General features: G+C 48.2%; 1 protein-coding gene across 1 annotated transcript; it reads right to left on the minus strand.

The window, feature by feature from the left end:
* Positions 1-551: 551 nt before the first annotated feature.
* PAQR9 (progestin and adipoQ receptor family member 9) lies at positions 552-5,177 on the minus strand. Its single transcript, XM_077290801.1, has one exon. It carries the CDS (start codon positions 5,175-5,177, stop codon positions 4,140-4,142), a length of 1,038 nt encoding a protein of 345 aa, XP_077146916.1. The 3' UTR covers positions 552-4,139.
* Positions 5,178-22,153: the final 16,976 nt, after the last annotated feature.

The following is a 22,153-nucleotide window of genomic DNA, read 5'->3' on the forward strand; positions in this document are numbered from 1 at the left end:
AGTGAGTTGCATATTTCTAGACACAATCCAACTAGACGTGCCTGTATTTCTCAATGCAAGTGAATTGAGAGAAGCCCCGCTTGTCTAGTAGGCAAGTGACCGCATGTATGCAAATCGAATACTTGCGGTCACGTGACTGCCTGCTTTCACTGACAGTACTTGTGAATCCTGACAGCACGCACACAAGTTATATAGAGTGACTGCAGACTTTTATCACAAAACCGAACACCTGTAACTCCCCCTGACATTCATCTGTCCAGTGACTCCCAGACACATTAGACTGTTGGGTTGACGTTAATCTAAAGTGTCTGTGAGAGCTTTAAAGAGGTTGTCCGGCCTTAGGTTACAAGTCTTCAGTCAATCCATGTGACTGCAGACTTGTGAATCCTCACTCTGCACGCTGTAAGGATTCTCCGATGCAGACGTCTGGCTCGTGACTGCAAGAATGTGATCTGCATATATGAGGTCACGTGCCGACTAGATGGGTGTGACTTCACTCCATGCAAATGTATTGAATGAGGCCGGATATATCCACTCGGAATGTGGCTGAAAGAACGCAAATCGCATTATTCCGGTCACATGACTACCCACTCCCGGAGAATCCTCAGAGAGCGCAGTGTGCATGAGGTGAGGAGTCACAAGTCTGTAGTCACATTGAGTAACTGCAGACTTGTAATATGAGGTCGGACAACCCCTTTTAAGTTGTTGCTGACAGCTATATAGCTATTTCTCCCAGGTTTATTGTATAAACACATGCTCAACTGAGCATCCATATGTTTTTAAAGGGGAGAGCGCAGTAAGGCGCTGAGGCACACCTCCTGCATGTAGTATTTGCCACTACATTTAAGTGCACCCTACTGCGGAGTCACCTGACATGGAACATGTGGCAAGAGATGATGCAGCAGATTTTACCATTTACATTGCAAACCTAGGAACAATCAGGACAGATACAGTAAATAATGCTGATTTAAAGATCTGCTACTTACCCTCAAATCCTGATTTATTTTTTTTAGCGGGGGGGATTTGAGGGCATGTTTTGGGTCTTTAAATCTGTATGGATATGGTCATTATCTTCTCCCCCCATAAAAAGGTTATCCATCGCCTATCACTTGTGCATCATTCTGTAACCCAGACCTGGGAACAGTTTTTTTTGACAAATACTGCATCTCTCCATTCTCTGTGTGCACAAGGCTCAAGGGCAATGCCAATGTTTTATCTTTGCCCTAAATGCCAAACATCCCATCGCAGTTGTTTGGAAGACAGGTGACGATGTAACATAGTAATAAAGAAAGCACAACATTAAAAATTAATTGACTTATTATTATTCCAAGTCAGGTGCTTGCAAATTAGTTACACTAGTGGTCTATTTTGTCAATATGGTCATGCATCGGGAAAAAGATGGCTTGTTTAACGCTTGATGTGCTGGCTGGACTTAAAGGTATACTGTAAATCCATCTTTAAAAAGAGAAACAACTCAATTCCCGTCTCGCAGCATTGATGGAAATAATGTACATATGAAATAAATACCAAGTTCACACAAATACAGGCAGGCACGGCCAAGCGAGTGAGATCATAAGATAAGGAGGGTGTCAGCTGCAATGGAGGCAGCCAAAGCACTGCATTGTGGAGCCCAGCCCTTTGGTGCTGAAAGTGTTAAGTGCATGTAGGTTGCTGTGCAGATCTGCGTGTGGTCGAGACGCGGCATTTTGTCCAGCGCTGCAGCAGTTAATCAGTTGGTTCACATTGGGCCCAGGATTGTCATCCATCTATGAATGATGAGAACCTGAGGCATCACTGCAGCCTCCTCTGGTCCCGGCCCGTGCCGCTGCTCGGGATCTGTAGGGAACGTTAGCAGCTGCCAGTTTCCATTGAGAAGCTGATCCCAGAGCAGAAGACCCCAGAAAGACAAAGCTCATTCCACAAACAGCAGCAAAGAAAAGCAAATCAATAAATAATAAGTTACTGGTGAGCGTCCCGTTACTTCATTGCACTAATGTCCTAATAAACCTAATAATGCCCCTTAGGGATTGCACATAACGATGGAAGATGCATCCACTCTCCTGGAAGGAACGAGCACTTATCCCAGTCATTCAGCTGGTGGCTAGGTCAATAGGTCCTATTGGTGGGGGGCTGGGAGGCTTATATAACCACCATCGATTTAAAGGGAACCTGTCGCCATGAAAATGCGGCACCCTGTTATAGAGCGGGGGGAGGGGGGGGGGGCTGAGCACATTATTGTATAGGGGAGAGAAGATTCAGGATAATAACCTGTGTTTAATCATTTAACGCTCTGCTCTTAATGGGATTCTGGGTCCAGTGGGCGGTGCTATCAGTGACTGACAGCTCTCTGTATAAGTGTGTACACGGACACAGCTGTCAGTCACAGATAGGACCAAAAATTCCAGAAAATGCAAGTTTAATGATTAAAACACAAGTTATGCTGAATCTATTCTCCCAAAACTATAAATCTGCTCCGCTCACCCCTGCTCCATGACACGGTGCGTGCAGAATGGACGACATTTTCGTGGAGACAGTTATGCAGCTATCTATCCACTGAAAAACTATTAGATGCTCATGCACCCCAGTAAGGTCACTAGTGACAGAAGATCCCATCACACATATACCCTGAGGACGCAACTAGCCATTTTTATTTTACAGATTATTTTTCTCTGCACACCTCCAATTAACATGACATCAATGAACCCCACCATTACGATCATACTGAGCTGGGCATAAGGAGCACATTAGAGGACAGCACAAGGAGCCCCTGAGACCACCAGAGAAGGTCCTTGGAAAAAGACATGTCAGGTAGTGTTGGTGTCACCTGGCTAGTTGTATAGTTAGCAGCGTATCACACTCACATAATGGACTGGGGCACATTAGAGGACAGCACAAGGAGCCCCTGGGACCACCGGTGAAGGTCCTCGGAGAAGGACATCTCAGGAAGTGCTGGTGTCACCTGGTTAGTTGTATAGTTAGCAGCTTGTCATACTCATATAATGGACTGGGGCACATTAGAGGACAGCACAAGGAGCCCCTGGGACCACCGGTGAAGGTCCTCGGAGAAGGACATCTCAGGAAGTGCTGGTGTCACCTGGTTAGTTGTATAGTTAGCAGCTTGTCATACTCATATAATGGACTGGGGCACATTAGTGGACATCACAAGGAGCCCCTGGGACCACCGGTGAAGGACATCTCAGGTAGTGCTGGTGTCACCTGGCTAGTTGTGTAGTTAGCAGCGTGTCATACTCATATAATGGACTAGGGCACATTAGAGGAATATGCCTGTATACAGGAATGTTAGCAGCATTGTGTGCCATGTTCCAGCACTCAGGTGGTCACTACGAGACGCCATGAAGTGTGGAGGTAACCAGCAGCGTAGGCGAGGTGTTGCCCACTGGATGTGTGCCTGACAGGGGAGAGTGAATGCATCTTTTAGTGGTTCAATGTTACCATCTCTGCCTGGTTGCAACCATGACTGGTGGGCACTGGAAATAAAGGAGGGGAGCTGCTGAAACTCTGCAGCTATCACTAGGTACAGACATGCAGAGAAATAAACCGGTCATAAAATGGATGACCAGTGCTATAAATCCATCTGCTGGAAATGTTATATAGATTTTTTAGGAATTATTCTTGTGTCTTATCACAAGGTCCAACTATTGGTCAAGAATTGTCCAAACAATTGTTCCATTGTTATATTTTTCTTTATAATTCTATCCTATCCAGATCATGTTACTACTTTCTATATTATAAGAAGGTTGGAACCTAGTGCCATCTATGAAAGCTCACAGTCTGCCCGGAGGGGACATCAGGGGGTAAAGAGGCACGTATAAGGTGGAATCCCTACACATGATGACCCCTTGTTGGGAGGTGACAGTATGGACCCGGACAGCAGGTCTGGGATGGATAGATGATGGTTGGATGATGGTTAGATGATAGTTGGATGATGGTTGGATGATGGTTAGATGATGGTTGGATGATGGTTAGATGATAGTTGGATGATAGTTGGATGATGGTTAGATGATAGTTGGATGATGGTTAGATGATGGTTGGATGATGGTTGGATGATGGTTAGATGGTTGGATGATGGTTGGATGATGCTGCCAGCATGGTTGCACCCAGGCAGCATCCAGTGCTCATCAGTCCTGCTTGTGGCTGGACAGTCCCTTCAGATAGGTCCTTATTACCATGGCCAGGCAGACGATGAGCAGCACTAAGTACCCTACTGTCCCCTGGAAGGTGGGTGAGGTGTGAGGAGCCTGGAGGAAGCGCTCCAGCCCCTGCTCCACATAGTGCATCTGGTCATAAATACTGAGGAAGGTGAAGATGTGGAAGAGCTGGTGGCTGTGCCCGATGATGTCAAACAGCCCCGGCTGGATCCTCTCCGGGATCTTGCTGACATTGAAGAAGGCGGCCACCAGCAGCCAGAAGTACCTCCGGTAGAAGTGCAGGAACAGAGTGGGGTTCCTCCTGCCCAGGTCAAACAGCAGGCTCTCGATCATCACCGGGCAGGCCATGCTGAGGGGCATGGCGAAGACAAAGGTGCGGATGGCGAAGGGGTAGGAGCAGTCCTCGGATCTGCTCTTGCAGCATGCCACCGTACAGGTGACTGCCAGCAGGAAGGCGACTGGCAGCACCAGCTGGCCGTACAGCCCCATCAGCACGCCATAGTCCACCCAGTGCCAGCCCAGGCTCTGCAGGTACGGGGTCATCACCGCCGGGTCCAGCAGGCGCAGCCCGGGCAGCAGGTAGTAGGAGTATGCCAGGGTGCTGGCGAAGCCGTAGTAGCTGATGGAGGCATAGTCCAGGAAGAAGAAGGCGGCACGCAGGCGCAGGGAGCGGCAGCTGAACACATGGGCAGTGCAGCTCATGGCAAATGTCAGCAGCACCCCCGAGGCGTAGCACCAGAGCGGCAGCAGCGCAGGGTGGTGCCAGGGCAGCTCCGCGGACAGGAAGATCACCTGGTAGAAGCGGCTGGCGAACAGCACCAGCGGGATGAAGTGCGTCCAGAAGTTCAGGGTCTCGTTGGTGGGCTGGAAGATGGATGCCAGGCACTCCTGCGCGGTCAGGTGCAGCCGCCGGTACCCGGACAGGATGAAGCACTCCACGAAGTCATCGGGCACCTCGTCCCAGCGCAGGAGGGAGGACGCGTCCCGGGAGAAGGGCTGCGGGGGCATGGTGCCCTGCGTGTGCCGGAGCCGCTCAGCCCGCCCGCTCTGGGCGCCGTCAGCATGAATGCGGCAGCTCAGCCGGAGAGATCACCGCAGAGTGCACCGCTCAGCAGCACCGCAGCCCCGAGCATCTGAGCCAGCACCGCAGCCCCGAGCATCTGAGCCAGCACCGCAGCACCGCAGCCCCGAGCATCTGAGCCAGCACCGCAGCCCCGAGCATCTGAGCCAGCACTGCTCAGCCCCGCAGCCCCGAGCATCTGAGTCTGCAGCCCCCATAGGTGTGAGAGCGGCCCCCCACCCACAGCCCTGCCTGCAGAGTGGGTGTTCCTGACCTTGGAGGCTCTGATCACAGCACATACACGGGTGACACACACTGTGGTCACAGCACGGAGGGTCCACTGCTGAGGACCGATCCCAGGCATCCCCCCAAAGCCCACCCTGCCCAGAGGAGGAGGAGGAGGAGGACCCTGCTACCTGGGGAGATAGGGAGCTGATGACCTGGGCTCTGGATTGGTGGCAGTGCTTGTGTATGGCACTGATATTACGTCCTATTAATATACATTGTGTCAGCTCAGGCAAAATCTCTTGTTTTTCAAGAAATATTAAAAAGGCAACAAAAAAAACGTATAATGCTGCAGATTTTAGGGCGAGAACAGAAGACATGACGGTGCGCCGGCGCCATTGTACGTGGGATCCCAAGGACGCCATTGCCTTGTGCTGTCCTGAGCTCGGTGTCGGCGCCGGCCCCATCGGTTATACTGGTGCTCTGATGCTGCTCTAGCTATAATAACATTGGATGGAACTGCGCCAAAGGGACCAGTGTACAGAAATACAGAAAACGCCAATTCTGTGTATATACGGAGCGCACACCGCCACCCTCCTTTAAATGAAGCCGCTTCATATTATGGGGCCGCGGCTGCTGCAGCTCATATTGCCCCAGCGTCCCCTCTGTACGACTGCAGCAAAGGGCCACGGTACCAACTATTTATTAATATTATTATTATTATAGTGCCATTTATTCCATGTATATAAGGCCAGGGTACCAACCATTTATAAATATTATTATTATAGCGCCATTTATTCCATGTGTATAAGGCCACGGTACCAACCATTTATAAATATTATTATTATAGCGCCATTTATTCCATGTGTATAAGGTCACAGTACCAACCATTTATTAATATTATTATTATAGCACCATTTATTCCATGTGTATAAGGCCATGGTACCAACCATTTATAAATATTATTATTATAGCGCCATTTATTCCATGTGTATAAGGCCATGGTACCAACCATTTATAAATATTATTATTATTATAGGCGCCATTTATTCCATGTGTATAAGGCCATGGTACCAACCATTTATTAATATTATTATTATAGCGCCATTTATTCCATGTGTATAAGGCCACGGTACCAACCATTTATAAATATTATTATTATAGCGCCATTTATTCCATGTGTATAAGGCCACGGTACCAACCATTTATTAATATTATTATTATAGCGCCATTTATTCCATGTGTATAAGGCCACAGTACCAACCATTTATTAATATTATTATTATAGCACCATTTATTCCATGTGTATAAGGCCATGGTACCAACCATTTATAAATATTATTATTATTATAGGCGCCATTTATTCCATGTGTATAAGGCCATGGTACCAACCATTTATTAATATTATTATTATAGCGCCATTTATTCCATGTGTATAAGGCCATGGTACCAACCATTTATAAATATTATTATTATAGCGCCATTTATTCCATGTGTATAAGGCCATGGTACCAACCATTTATAAATATTATTATTATTATAGCGCCATTTATTCCATGTGTATAAGGCCATGGTACCAACCATTTATTAATATTATTATTATAGCGCCATTTATTCCATGTGTATAAGGCCACGGTCACACTTCCGGTAGGAAATTCCATTTGCTCTGTTTTTGAGAACAGACAAATGGAATCTAAAATGTAAAGTGCTGCAGAATATGTTGGCGCTATAGAAATGCAATTATTATTATTAATGACCAGAATGGATCAGTTGAGTTGCTGATGCCGTCTGAAGCGCAGGGACCCCGGTGATTAGTCTGAGGTCTGTCTGGTTTCCAGTATGGGTCACCATTCAGAATGAAGCTGTGCACGGTCCACTCCAGCCCTTCCCTGATTCATCTGGAGTGTTCCCACCAGTGACCTCACTGGGCACATTTACCATAATGACGCTACCCGGCAGAGCTAATCCACAGGAAGTCCAATGAAACCATCATCAATGGGAGATCGAGGCTAAAGAGGGGTCCGGTACACGGCTGCCGCTACGCTCCAGTCTTCTGGCATGTTTAATTTCAGAATAATTCTGCGTATCCTGTGTATAATAGAAGCTATCTGTGGTCATCAGTAAATCCTAATTTATACAGCGGGCAGCAGGGTGGCTCAGTGGTTAGCAGTGTCACTGTTCCTCCGATATCAGCTGTGTCCGCTGCTGGTCATCTGACATAATATCACATGACTGCTGCAGGCAGTCAGTAGCTGCTGATTGGCCGTAGTCTTCACTACTCCATCAGAGCGGGAGCTACACTTCTCACCACTCTGACAAAATAGTGAGCGCTGCAACAGATCACTGATGGCTGACAATCTGTATCCAGGCAGTGAGACGGAGCGTGTGTGACCAGCAGCGCAAAAGAACAATGAGCGCAAGTGCATAAGAGAGATCCGTATCATTGGGGTCCTTCACTGATTGGCTGCAGTGGTCACATACAGTCCCTGCCAGAAGCACGGAGCCTCCAGTATCAGTACCGGCCAGTGGTGGGGGAGGAGTGGGTGAAAAAACAGCGAGATGGATAAACCCCTCAGTACACAGCAGCATTGTTTTTGTTATTTTAATTGAAAAATGATGTTTTATCTGACAAACTAAAAACTTTCTGCATTTTTAAACTCATCTTGTTCATTTTCATGTATAATCAGTTTGTAGCTTTTGTACCAGTGAACGATCAGTGTAAATGAGATAAGTGTCAGCTATAGTGCAGTAAATTGATGGTATTATTATTATTTATTTATATAGCACCATTAATTCCATGGTGCTGTACATGAGAAGGGGTTACATACAGGGATATAGATATTGTTTACGGTAAACAAATTTACAATGACAGACCGGTACAGACAGGAGAAGATGGTATCAGTTTGTGTAGTGATATTAGGCTTGCTCAATTATGTTAATCATACTATGATCAGAGTTTAATCAAGAGTTTGATCGGTGTGTGATCTGATTTTCTCGGATGAGGAGATGGGGAAAAAATATCTCTATCGTCTCCATTCTGTCAGTCTATGAAAATCGGACTGCAGTCAGATGTCATCCAAGTGCAGTCAGACTCATTGACTTGCATGGCCGAGTGCGATCCAAATATCGGATGCAAATTGGCTCCATAGAATAACATTGTCCGGAGTGTGATACGATGTTTTGTTGGATCACAATCTGACTGAAAATACTGTCTTCAGGCTGAACAGAGCAATTCCAGCTCCTATGTGACAGACAACAGGGAACTTCTAGGGTCATCGAGGTATTCAGTCTGAAGAGAAGTGTTAGGATGGGAAAAGAGGAGTTTTCATATCATCTTAGAAGGCGGCCCCCCGGTTATTACAGTGGTCTCCCACCAGTGATAAAATAACAGCTCCCAGCCATCTACACATATCCCCGGCATCGCCCAGTGGTCACTATTATTCCCTCTGTGGAAAGTTTTTTTCTTCTGGTCAGAAATCTCCGGATGATTCCGCGGCTGCTCCGGTTATTAGTCCTGGGGCCGGTGATGGTCCGGTATTTGGCGGATATTGAGGCCCCCGAGCACGTCGCTCACTACACGATTGTGTTACTGCTCTCCTCTTCTAGGCAGTGGGTTCTGTTTCATCTCCCAAGGTCATGCTTAGGACAGACTGGCAGACATTTTGATTCTGTCAGAGGCCTCTGCTAACACAATGTAACCTTGTAGCCTGGTGTGCATGCGTCCATCATAGCAAATGTCAGGCTCTGGAGCAGATGCACGCTGTTAACCCTTCTGCAGCCGGACTCTCACAGTTCCTGGATTACAGCGAGTGTGACCTAGATATCAACGTGATCCAAAAGCTGCTGACAGGATTGGTACAGGGAGGCTGATGTGGGCACAGGGCAGCCATGGGCAGCGGAGATTTCCACCACAGGCAGCAAATTACAACATTTCATGCTATTCCAGCACAGACCACAGCAAATATGGAAGTGGCCTCACATGACATATGCTAAATATACTGATGCACAGCTGGTCTATAGATCACATGATCAACGTCTATGGGATGTCACTCAGACATCCCATAACCGACAGAGAGAGCATCTCTAGGGAACGCTCTATACCGGCCGCCAATGTACTGGAAACATAAGACAGCAGTTACTTTATCAAAATGAAATTTCCATTTTGTAATATTATAATTCTTTCTAATTGAAGAGGTTGTCTCACAACAACAGACACGTCCAGTTATATAAATCAGATCCCCGGCAGGCAGCAGATTTCAGTGCCAGCCATATCTAGAAAGGATGCGATTAAATCTCCCAATATGTATATACTAGCTGTTTCCAGCCAGCTAACGCTCGGCACGCTCATTGCTATCTCATTAACGCTGCTGGTGATTAAACTAGAGTAAATAATGACAACATTCAATATCGCTTACGAAGGTGGTAATTTAACCTAAAATGAAGTTAATAACAATAATCATTAAAAATCTGAATAATACTAATAATACAATTTATTCACAGTGTAAAATAAAAAAAACAAACTGGATTCAGTAAGATGTGTGTTTTTTATTCATTCCATCATCTAAACAAATTTCATAACGAAACATAAATTAAGTAAAAATTTCTCTGTAAACACAATTAAATGTATAGTCATTTTCAAAGATCTTTCCTTGACTTCTACCAGGTACAATTTAATGGGTGGGGACGGGATTGTGTGTGGTAATGTGGTGGGGGGGCGGGATTATGTGTGGTGATGTGGTGGGGGGCGGGATTATGTGTGGTGATGTGGTGGGGGGCGGGATTATGTGTGGTGATGTGGTGGGGGGCGGGATTATGTGTGGTGATGTGGTGGGGGGGCGGGATTATCTGTAGTAATGTGGTGGGGGGGTGGGATTATGTGTGGTGATGTGGTGGGGGGGCGGGATTATGTGTGGTAATGTGGTGGGGGGGCGGGATTATGTGTGGTGATGTGGTGGGGGGGCGGGATTATCTGTAGTAATGTGGTGGGGGAGCGGGATTATGTGTGGTAATGTGGTGGGGGGCGAGATTGTGTGTGGTAATGTGGTGGGGGGCGGGATTATGTGTGGTAATGTGGTGGGGGGCGGGATTGTGTGGTGATGTGGGGCGGGATTATGGGTGGGAATGTGGGGGGCGGGATTATGGGTGGAGAATGTGGTGGGGGGCGGGATTATGTGTGGTGATGTGGGGGGCGGGATTATGTGGTGATGTGGGGGCGGGATTGTGTGGTAATGTGGTGGGGGGCGGGATTATGTGTGGTGATGTGGGGGGCGGGATTGTGTGTGGTAATGTGGTGGGGGGCAGGATTATGTGGTAATGTGAGGGGCGAGATGTGTGGTAATGTGGTGGGGGGCGGGATTATGTGTGGTAATGTGGTGGGGGATTATGTGTGGTAATGTGGTGGGGGGATTATGTGTGGTAATGTGGTGGGGAGATTATGTGTGGTAATGTGGGGGGCGGGATTATGTGTGGTGATGTGGTGGGGGGCGAGATTATGTGTGGTGATGTGGTGGGGGGGCGGGATTATGTGTGGTGATGTGGTGGGGGGCGGGATTATGTGTGGTGATGTGGGGGGCGGGATTGTGTGTGGTACTGTGGTGGGGGGGCGGGATTGTGTGTGGTGATGTGTTGGGGTCGGAGTTATGTGTGGTAATGTGGTGGGGGGCGGGATTGTGTGGTAATGTGGGGGGGCAGGATTATCTGTGGTGATGTGGGGGGGCAGGATAATGCTAGGTGATGTGGGGGAGCGGAATTATGCGTGGTGATGTGGGGGGCGGGATTATGCGTGGTAATGTGGGGGGGCGGAATTGTGTGGTAATGTGGTGGGGGGGTGGGATTATGCGTGGTGATGGGTGGGGGCGGGATTATGCGTGGTGATGGGGTGGGGGTGGGATTGTGTGTGGTGATGGGGTGGGGCGGCGGAATTATGTGTGGTGATGTGTTGGGGGAGGGATTATATGGTGATGTGGGGGGTGGGATTATGTGTGGTGATGTGGTGGGGCGGAGCTACTGTGCAGGGGTGGGATTAGCGAGTGTGATGTGGGGGGCGGGATTATGTGTGGTAATGTGGTGGGGGGGTGGGATTATGCGTGGTGATGTGGGGAGCAGGATTATGCGTGGTGATGTGTTGAGGGCGGGATTATGTGGTGATGTGGTGGGGGTGGAGCTACTGTGCAGGGGGTGGAATTAGCGAGTGTGATGTGGGGGGCGGGATTATGTGTGGTAATGTGGTGGGGGCGGGATTATGTGTGGTAATTATGGGTGGTGATGGGGTGGGGGGCAGGATTGTGTGCGGTGATGGGGTGGGGGGCATGATTGTGTGCGGTGATGGATTGGGGGGCAGGATTATGTGCGGTGATGGGGTGGGATTGTTTGCAGTGATGAGGTGGGGGCGGGATTGTGTGCGGTGATGGGGTGGGGGCGGGATTGTGTGCGGTGATGGGGTGGGGGGCGGGATTGTGTGCGGTGATGGGGTGGGAGGGCGGGATTGTGTGCGGTGATGGGAAGGGAGGGCGGGATTGTGTGCGGTGATGGGGTGGGAGGGCAGGATTGTGTGCGGTGATGGGGTGGGAGGGCAGGATTGTGTGCGGTGGTGGGGTGGGAGGGCGGTCTTTGTGTGCGGTGATAGGGTGGGAGGGCGGGATTATGGGTGGTGATGGGGTAGGGAGCGGGATTATGGGTGGTGATGGGGTGGGGGATGGGATTATGGGTGGTGATGGGGTGTGGGGCGGGATTATGGGTGGTGATGGGGTGGGAGGGCGGGATTATGGGTGGTGATGGGGTGGGAGGGCGGGATTATGGGTGGTGATGGGGTGGGGGGCGGGATTATGGGTGGTGATGGGGTGGGGGCGGGATTACGGGTGGTGATGCTTATGGGTTGTGATGGGGTGGGGGGCGGGATTATGGGTTGTGATGGGGTGGGGGGCGGGATTATGGGTTGTGATGGGGTGGGGGGCGGGATTATGGGTGGTGGTGGTGTGGGAGGGCGGGATTATGGGTGGGGTGGGGGCGGGATTATGGGTTGTGATGGGGTGGGGGGGGGGGTTATGGGTTGTGATAGGGTGGGGGGCGGGATTATGGGTGGTGATGGGGTGGGGGGCGGGATTATGGGTGGTGATGGGGTGGGGGGCGGGATTATGGGTGGTGATTGGGTGGGGGGGTCGGGATTATGGGTGGTGAAGGGGTTGGGGGGCGAGATTTTGTGCGGTGATGGGGTGGGAGGGCGGTATTGTGTGCGGTGATGGGGTGGGAGGGCGTGATTGTGTGCGGTGATGGGGTGGGAGGGCGGTATTGTGTGCGGTGATGGGGTGGGAGGGCGGGATTGTGTGCGGTGATGGGGTGGGAGGGCGGGATTGTGTGCGGTGGTGGGGTGGGAGGGCGGGCTTTGTGTGCGGTGAAGGGGTGGGAGGGCGGTATTGTGTGCGGTGATGGGGTGGGAGGGCGGGATTGTGTGCGGTGATGGGGTGGGAGGGCGGGATTGTGTGCGGTGATGGGGTGGGAGGGCGGGATTGTGTGCGGTGATAGGGTGGGAGGGCGGGATTATGGGTGGTGATGGGGTGGGGGGGCGGGATTATGGGTGGTGATGGGGTGGGGGGCGTGATTATGGGTGGTGATGGGGTGTGGGGCGGGATTATGGGTGGTGATGGGGTGGGGGGATGGGATTATGGGTGGTGATGGGGTGTTGGGCGGGATTATGGGTGGTGATGGGGTGGGAGGGGGGGATTATGGGTGGTGATGTTTTTATGGGTGGTGATGGGGTGGGGGGCGTGATTATGGGTTGCGATGGGGTGGGGGGCGGGATTATGGGTGGTGATGTGGTGGGAGGGCGGTAGTGTGTGCGGTGATGGGGTGGGAGGGCGGTATTGTGTGCGGTGATTTTGTGTGCGGTGTTGGGTTTGGAGGGCGGTATTATGGGTGGTGATGGGGTGGGGGGGCGGGATTATGGGTGGTGATGGGGTGGGGGGATGGGATTATGGGTGGTGATGGGGTGTGGGGCGGGATTATGGGTGGTGATGGGGTGGGAGGGCGGGATTATGGGTGGTGATGGTGTGGGAGGGCGGGATTATGGGTGGTGATGGGGTGGGGGGCGGGTTTATGGGTTGTGATGGTGTGGGGGGCGGGATTATGGGTGGTGATGGAGTGTGGGGCGGGATTATGGGTGGTGGTGGGGTGGGAGGGCGGGATTATGGGTGGTGATGGTGTGGGAGGGCGGGATTATGGGTGGTGATGGGGTGGGGGGCGGGATTATGGGTTGTGATGGGGTGGGGGGCGGGATTATGGGTGGTGATGGGGTGGGGGCGGGATTAAGGGTGGGGTGGGGGGCTGGATTGTGTGCGGTGATGGGGTGGGAGGGCGGTATTGTGTGCGGTGATGGAGTGGGAGGGTGGTAGTGTGTGCGGTGATGGGGTGGGAGGGCGGGATTGTGTGCGGTGATGGGGTGGGAGGGCGGTATTGTGTGCGGTGATGGGGTGGGAGGGCGGGATTGTGTGCGGTGATGGGGTGGGAGGGCGGGATTGTGTGCGGTGATGTTTTTGTGTGCGGTGGGAGTGCGGTATTGTGTGCGATTATGGGGTGGGGGGCAGGATTGTGTGTGGTGATGGGGTGGGGGATGTGATTGTGTGCAGTGATGGAGTGGGAGGGCGGTAGTGTGTGCGATTATGGGGTGGGGGGCGGGATTGTGTGCGGTGATGGGGTGGGGGACGTGATTGTGCGCGGTGATGGAGTGGGAGGGCAGTAGTGTGTGCGGTGATGGGGTGGGAGGGCGGGATTGTGTGCGGTGATGGGGTGGGAGGGCGGTATTGTGTGCGGTGATGGGGTGGGAGGGCGGGATTGTGTGCGGTGATGGGGTGGGAGTGCGGGATTGTGTGCGGTGATGGGGTGGGAGGGCGGGATTGTGTGCGGTGATGGGGTGGGAGGGCGAGATTGTGTGCGGTGATGTTTTTGTGTGCGGTGGGAGGGCGGTATTGTGTGCGATTATGGGGTGGGGTGCGGGATTGTGTGCGGTGATGGGGTGGGGGACGTGATTGTGTGCGGTGATGGGGTGGGGGCGCGATTGTGTGCGGTGATGGGGTGGGGAGCGGGATTGTGTGCGGTGATGGGGTGGGGGGCGGGATTGTGTGCAGTGATGGGGTGGGGGGTGGGATTGTGTGCAGTGATGGGGTGGGGGTGGGATTGTGTGCGGTGATGGGGTGGGGGGCGGGATTGTGTGCGGTGATGGGGTGGGGGGCGGGATTGTGTGCGGTGATGGGGTGGGGGGCGTTATTGTGTGCGGTGATGTGGGGGGGCGGGATTGTGTGCAGTGATGGGGTGGGGGGCGGGATTGTGTGCGGTGATGGGGGGCGGGATTGTGTGCGGTAATGAGTTGGGGGGTGGGATTGTGTGTGGTGATGTGGTGGGGGGTGGAGCTACTGTGCAGGGGGCGGGATTAGTGAGTAATCACGATGCCTCATATATATAAATATAGAGAGAGAGGATGCGAATATATATATATTGATAGATTTAATCGCATCATCTTTCTAAATATTGCTGGTACTGTAAATATATACATATATATATTCCTTTTTTATTTATTTATAAATGTGTTTTATCTTTTTTATCTTTTGCTTAAACAAAACCATTTGCGATCACATCGTATTATTTCCATATCATCTTAATCTGTTCCAACAGTCGTATGTAAAAATAGCTGCATGTTAACACTTACTAAACTATTGTGTAAGAGATGCGTCGAGTCCCAAAAAAATGGCATCACACAACACAAAGAATTGCGTAATAGAGGATAATGACTAGGAGTCTGCTTGGCATCCATTTTTTTCTGATTAAAAGTTATGGGTAGGTGTTGGACATGGGTTTTCTTACATTAATTGCACTTCATATTTTCAATTAAGTTTTAGGTTAAATAAAAAGAAAATATTTGTGACTTTTAGATTGAAAGTGTTCTTTCTATATATCAGTGAAGTGATGCCATCTAGTGGACAAATGGCAGGTGGCATTGCACTACTAATTTACGTGTGGTAGCCGCCTAATTTTCTGGCAAGATGGACGGACAACAATCCAAATCTTGGACAACAATCTAAATCTTGAGAAGATCTCCCAGGGGTGTAACTTTTTACAGAAAATGATTAACACAAAGCAAAAATAATTAATATCGTGTAACCATTCAGAATGTACAATCTATAATTATAAAATACGACTTCAAGTAAAATTGAAATATTTATTGATTTCTATTTTTTTTATTTTTATTTTAAAGACATGATAACAAAACACAAACTCAACAGGAATAAGGAAGAAGCAAAAGAGGGGCAACTGCTTAGTTTATAATCAATGTGTCTATTATAGTCAATTTATACCACAATACCGGTAAATCATAAAAGACATTAATTAACTAGGTATTGTTATTTCATCAGAATTTTAATACAGTAAGTAAGATAAATAATGAGTTTTAAGTGTAAATACTGATGAGACGTTTGGTAAGGAGAGCCACATTAGGTAAAATAAGTCATACTATGAGTGTAATGCATGAATTACACCTAGAAGTAAGTGTCAGCCGGAATAAATGAATAAAACCTCAGTAATGATTACTGGGTCCAATGGATTTGAACCACCACCATTGCCATTAATTAATTCAAATTATTAAATTAGTAGAGGTGAAAAAATAAATAATCAACGCCAAACATTAGGTCCCTGGTAAAAGCTTCAGCAAAACATGCGTTGGGTGCAGCACAGAGAGCGGCTATGTACTATCTTCCTAAAGATTATATGTATAAAATGAGCTCAGCTCCTCCTCTGGTTAATAGTTAACATCCAGCGCCTCTTTGGACAATGATCCCAGGAAATCCAAGGTTTCTTAAAACATCCATTTATTTCTTCATATTAAAAACAGGTAACAAAAAGGTCAGGCAGTTTGGATACACTCATGATTTAAAAAAAAGGCATAGAGACCAACATGTATTGACCCGAACAGGTCTTAATCATGAAATGTAGAAATTTTTGCAAATTTATTACAAAAGAAAACTAAAATATCAATATTACAAAACTGAAATATCACATGGTCATAAGTATTCAGACCTTTGCTCAGTATTGAGTAGAAGTGCCCTTTTGAGCTAGTACAGCCATGAGTCTTCTTGGGAATGATGCGACAAATTTTGCTTACCTGAATTTCGGGATCCTCTGCCATTCTTCCTTGCAGATCCTCTCCAGTTGTGTCAGGTTGGATGGTGAACGTTGGTGGACAGCCATTTTCAGGTCTCTCCAGAGATCCTCAATTGGGTTTAGGTCAGGGCTCTGGCTGGGCCAGCTAAGAATGGTCCCAGAGTTTTTCTGAAGCCACTCCTTTGTTATTTTAGCTGTGTGCTTAGGGTCATTGTCTTGTTTTCAGGTGAACCTTTGGCCAAGTCTGAGGTCCAGAGTACTCTGAAAGAGATTTTCATCCAGGATATCTCTGTACTTGGCCGCATTCTTGTTTCCTTCAATGACAATCAGTCGTCCTGTCCCTGCAGCTGAAAAACATCCCCATAGCATGATGCTGCCACCACCATGTTTCACTGTTGAGATTGTATTGGGCAGGTGATGAGCAGTGCCTGGTTTTCTCCACATACCGCTTATAATTATCAACAAAATGGTCTGTGTTCGTCTCAACAGACCAGAGAATCTTATTTCTCATTGTCTGGGAGTCCTTCATGTGTTTTTAGCACACTCTATGCAGGCTTTCATATGTCTTGCACTGAGGAGAGGCTTCCAGCAGGCCACTCTGCCATAAAGGCCCGAATGGTGGAGGGCTGCAGTGATAATTGACTTTGTGGAACTTTCTCCCATCTCCCTACTGCATCTCTGGAGCTCAGCCACAGTGATCTTGGGGTTCTTCTTTACCTCTCACACCAAGGCTCTTCTCACATATTTGCTTAGTTTGGCTGGACGGCCAGGTCTAGGAAGACTTCTGGTGGTCCCAAACTTCAAAAACTCCAAAGTATTATGGAGGCCACTGTGCTCTTAGGAACCTTGAGTACTGCAGAAATTCTGTTGTAACCATGGCCAGATCTGTACCTTGCCACAATTCTGTCTCTGAGCTCCTTGGCCAGTTCCTTTGACCTCATGATTCTCATTTGGTCTGACACGCACTGTGAGCTGTGAGGTCTTATGAATGACTTCTTGTGTGAAAATGTAAAATCTCGGGCTAAAACAAAATTTTGGTTGTAAAAATGTAGTTATTTTGTCTTCACTGCCCAATGGTATAACATTTTGTGACTCACCCATGGTGTCAATATGATTACTGCACCCCTAGATGAATTCATTGAGAGGTGTAGTTTGTAAAATGGGGTCACTTATGGGGGGTTCTGCTGTTCTGTCACCTCATTGACTCTCCCAGTGGGTCATGGCACCTGCAAACCATAACAGTAAAATCTGGCGTTCCTTGCCTTCTGAGCTTTGCACTGTGCTGAAAAATATTTCCCGATTACATGTAGGGTATTGGCGCACTCAGGAAATAATGGACCTCAGTTTGTTGTAAATAAATGTCTTATTAGCCATTAAAAACTTGAGGATAAAACATTTTAGTGGTAAAAATGTAATTTGTTCTTTCTTCACCGTTCAGTGGTATAAAACTCTGTGAAGCAGGCCCGCCAGGGCTGCCCTCTATCGCCTTTACTGTATGTCTTATGTATAGAACCTCTGGCGGCAATGATCAGGCAGAATCCAAAGATATCGGGGTGGGGGTCCGTGACAAGATGTTTAACATATCCTTATTTGCAGATGCTGTTCTTTTAACCCTAACCAATCTACATATAACACTGCCTAATATGATGGGTAATCTTAAAAAATATGGGGAACTATCGGGATATAAGCTGAACACTTTAAAAACGGAGGCCCTCCCACTAAATATCTCCCCTGATACTCTGGATCATCTTAAATTAAATTTTAAATTTAGATGGAAAGATGAGACAATCAAATATCTTGGGGTTAACCGTTCTTCCTCTTATGGCAGTTTGTATAGCTCTAATTTTCCACCATTCCTGAGCGATTTCAAATTTTTATCCTCTTAATTCGGTATATTGCAGTCTTCATATTATATAGCACTGTGTACTTACAATTGCTCATTTTGCTTTTCTACCCAGCTAATTCTTCTGGTCTCTGCTCTATATAGAAACAAGAAGTCTCTTGTCCCTGCAGAAATCATACCCCTCTTCAACTCCTGACCGAGCAGCTCCGCTCCTCCCCTCTGCCATTGACTTTTGCAGTGACTTATGACTCATACAGGAAAAATTTACCTCCATTTTCTGCATAGAGCTTAGAAAGATTCAGCTAATCAGTTTTTAATCATGTGATCTCATAGACCTTATGAAAAAGAGAAGAATTAGCTGGGTAGAAAAGCAAGATGAGCAAATGTAAGTGCACAGTGGTATAAAATATGATGATTGCAATATATTAATAGGATAAAGTTGTTGATGGGAGGAATGCTTCTGTACAGAAAATCTGAAATTAGGGTTCATCCAAAAATCTACGTCTCAATAGTTTTGAATAAAATCACTCAAAAAGACTGTATTCCATTACCCCTAATCTCTTAGGCTGGTTTCACACTTGCGTTTTGATCTGCAGCGTTTGTAAAAAAAACGCAGGTGGTGAAAAAACGCATGTAAACGCATGCAAACGCTGCGTTTTTTAGACGCATGCGTTTTTGCATGCAGTAAAAAAAACGCGGCGTTTTGACACGTTTACATGCGTTTTTTCCTGCGTTTGCATTTTTGAAACGCATGCTGAGAAGTGTGTGACAGCTGCCAATCATCAAAATCAACTAGAAAACCCACTATTAATAGAATTAGCTAGGGTTAGGGTTAGGGATAGGGTTAGGATCCCTAGGGTTAGGTTTAGGGTTAGGGGTAGGGTTAAGGTTAGTGTTAGGGGTAGGGTTAGGGTTTGGATCCCTAGGGTTAGGGTTAGGGGTAGCTTTTTATTAGAAGAATGTCCTGGTCACCAGGTCACTGATAAGCCACCCCCCACCATCAAGGTGATAAAGGGATCCAAACCCTAACCCTAACCCTACCCCTAACCCTACCCCTAACCCTAGGGATCCTAACCCTAACCCTACCCCTAACCCTAACCCTAGGGATCCATAGGGATTGGCTATTATGTTGACCTGGAGACCAGGACATTCTTCTAATAAAAAGCTTTGTTCAATGTGGACACCCCAAGATATACGGTATTGCTATAGAGTACTAAAAGTATAAACTCGGAGAGTATTCACTGTCATATTCTTAGGGTTAGGGGTAGTGTTGAGCGATACCGTCCGATACTTGAAAGTATCGGTATCGGAAAGTATCGGCCGATACCGGCAAAATATCGGATCCAATCCGATACCGATACCCGATACCAATACAAGTCAATGGGACTCATGTATCGGACGGTATTCCTGATGGTTCCCAGGGTCTGAAGGAGAGGAAACTCTCCTTCAGGCCCTGGGAACCATATAAATGTGTAAAAGAAAGAATTAAAATAAAAAATATCGCTATACTCACCTCTCCGACGCAGCCGGGACTTCAGCGAGGGAACCGGCAGCGTTGTTTGTTTAAAATTCGCGCTATTACTTGGTTACGTGAATTCCCGGCTTGTGATTGGTCAGGTCGGCCATGTTGCCGGGACGCGGACCAATCACAGCAAGCCGTGACGAAATTACATCACGGCTTGCTGTGATTGGTCCGCGTCCCGGCAATATGGCCGCCCTGACCAATCACAAGCCGTGACGTCACGGGAGGCTGGACACGCGCTCACTTTAAAATTGGCGCGTGTCCAGCCTCCCGTGACGTCACGGCTTGTGATTGGTTGCGCCGCGGTCAACCAATCACAAGCCGGGAGGCTGGACGCGCTCATTTTAAAATGGGCGCGTGTCCAGCCTCCCGTGACGTCACGGCTTGTGATTGGTTGCGCCGCGGTCAACCAATCACAAGCCGGGAGGCTGGACCCGCTCATTTTAAAATGGGCGCGTGTCCAGCCTCCCGTGACGTCACGGCTTGTGATTGGTTGCGCCGCGGTCAACCAATCACAAGCCGGGAGGCTGGACGCGCTCATTTTAAAATGGGCGCGTGTCCAGCCTCCCGTGACGTCACGGCTTGTGATTGGTCAGGGCGGCCATATTGCCGGGACGCGGACCAATCACAGCAAGCCGTGACGTAATTTCGTCACGGCTTGCTGTGATTGGTCCGCGTCCCGGCAACGTGGCCGACCTGACCAATCACAAGCCGGGAATTCACGTAACCAAGTAATAGCGCGAATTTTAAACAAACAACGCTGCCGGTTCCCTCGCTGAAGTCCCGGCTGCGTCGGAGAGGTGAGTATAGCGATATTTTTTATTTTAATTCTCTCTTTTACACATTTTAACATTAATGTTGTTGCGATACCCGATACCCGATACCACAAGAGTATCGGAATCCCGGTATCGGAATTCCGATACAGCAAGTATCGGCCGATACCCGATACTTGCAGCATCGGAATGCTCAACACTAGTTAGGGGTAGGGTTAGGGTTAGGGGTAGGGTTAAGGTTAGGGTTAGGGTTTGGATCCCTAGGGTTAGGGTTAGGGTTAGGGTTAGGATCCCTTTATCACCCTGATGGTGGGGGGTGGCTTATCAGGGTGTATTCTTGTTTTTTTCTATAAAAACGCATGCGTTTAAAACGCAAGCAAACGCATGTACGCAAAAACGCATGTGTTTCCATAGACATCAATGTATTTTTTGCCGCAAATCAAACGCAAATGAACGCATTACTACATGTTGCATTTCTGCAAAAGAACGCATGCAGCAAAAAAACGCATGCGTCGTTAAACGCAGCAAAACGCGTACAAAAAAAACGCATGCGTTTTTAATGTTAAACATAGGGGGAAAAAATGCATGCGTTTTTTTCGGTAAAAACGCTGCAGATCAAAACGCAAGTGTGAAACCAGCCTTAGGCTGGTTTCACACTTGCGTTTTGATCTGCAGCGTTTTAGCGCTAAAAACGCATGCGTTTTTTTATACTTAACATTAAAAAATGCATGCGTTTTTTAGCGTGCGTTTTGACGCGTTTTCGGCAACGCATGCGTTTTTTGACGCGTGCGTTCATTTGCAGAAATGCAACCTGTAGTAATTTCTAGCGGCGTTTTTTTGCCGCAAAAAAACGCATGCATTTATTCGCGGCAAAAAAATGCATTGCTGTCTATGTAAACGCATGCGTTTTTAAGCACATGCGTTTGCTTGCGTTAAAAACGCATGCGTTTTTATAGAAAAACACAAGAAAAAACAAGAAAAAACAAGAAAACCCTAACCCTAAACACAAGAGAAAACAAGAAAACCCTAACCCTAACCCTAAACACAAGAAAAAACAAGAAAACCCTAACCCTAGGGTTACTAGGGATAGTAACCCTAGGGATCCTAACCCTAACCCTAGGGATCCTAACCCTAACCCTTAGGGTTAGGGTTACGATCCTAACCCTTAGGGTTAGGGTTAGGATCCCTAGGGTTAGGGTTAGGATTAGGGTTAGGGTTAGGATCCCTAGGGTTAGGGTTAGGGTTAGGATCCCTAGGGTTAGGGTTAGGATACCTAGGGTTACTAGGGATCCTAACCCTAACCCTAGCTATTTCTGTTTTTAGTGGGTTTTCTAGTTGATTTTGATGATTGGCAGCTGTCACACACTTCTCAGCATGCGTTTAAAAAACGCAAACGCAGGAAAAAACGCCGCAAAA

This window comes from Ranitomeya variabilis, chromosome 2, assembly GCF_051348905.1.
Source record: "Ranitomeya variabilis isolate aRanVar5 chromosome 2, aRanVar5.hap1, whole genome shotgun sequence".
NCBI lineage: Eukaryota > Metazoa > Chordata > Amphibia > Anura > Dendrobatidae > Ranitomeya > Ranitomeya variabilis.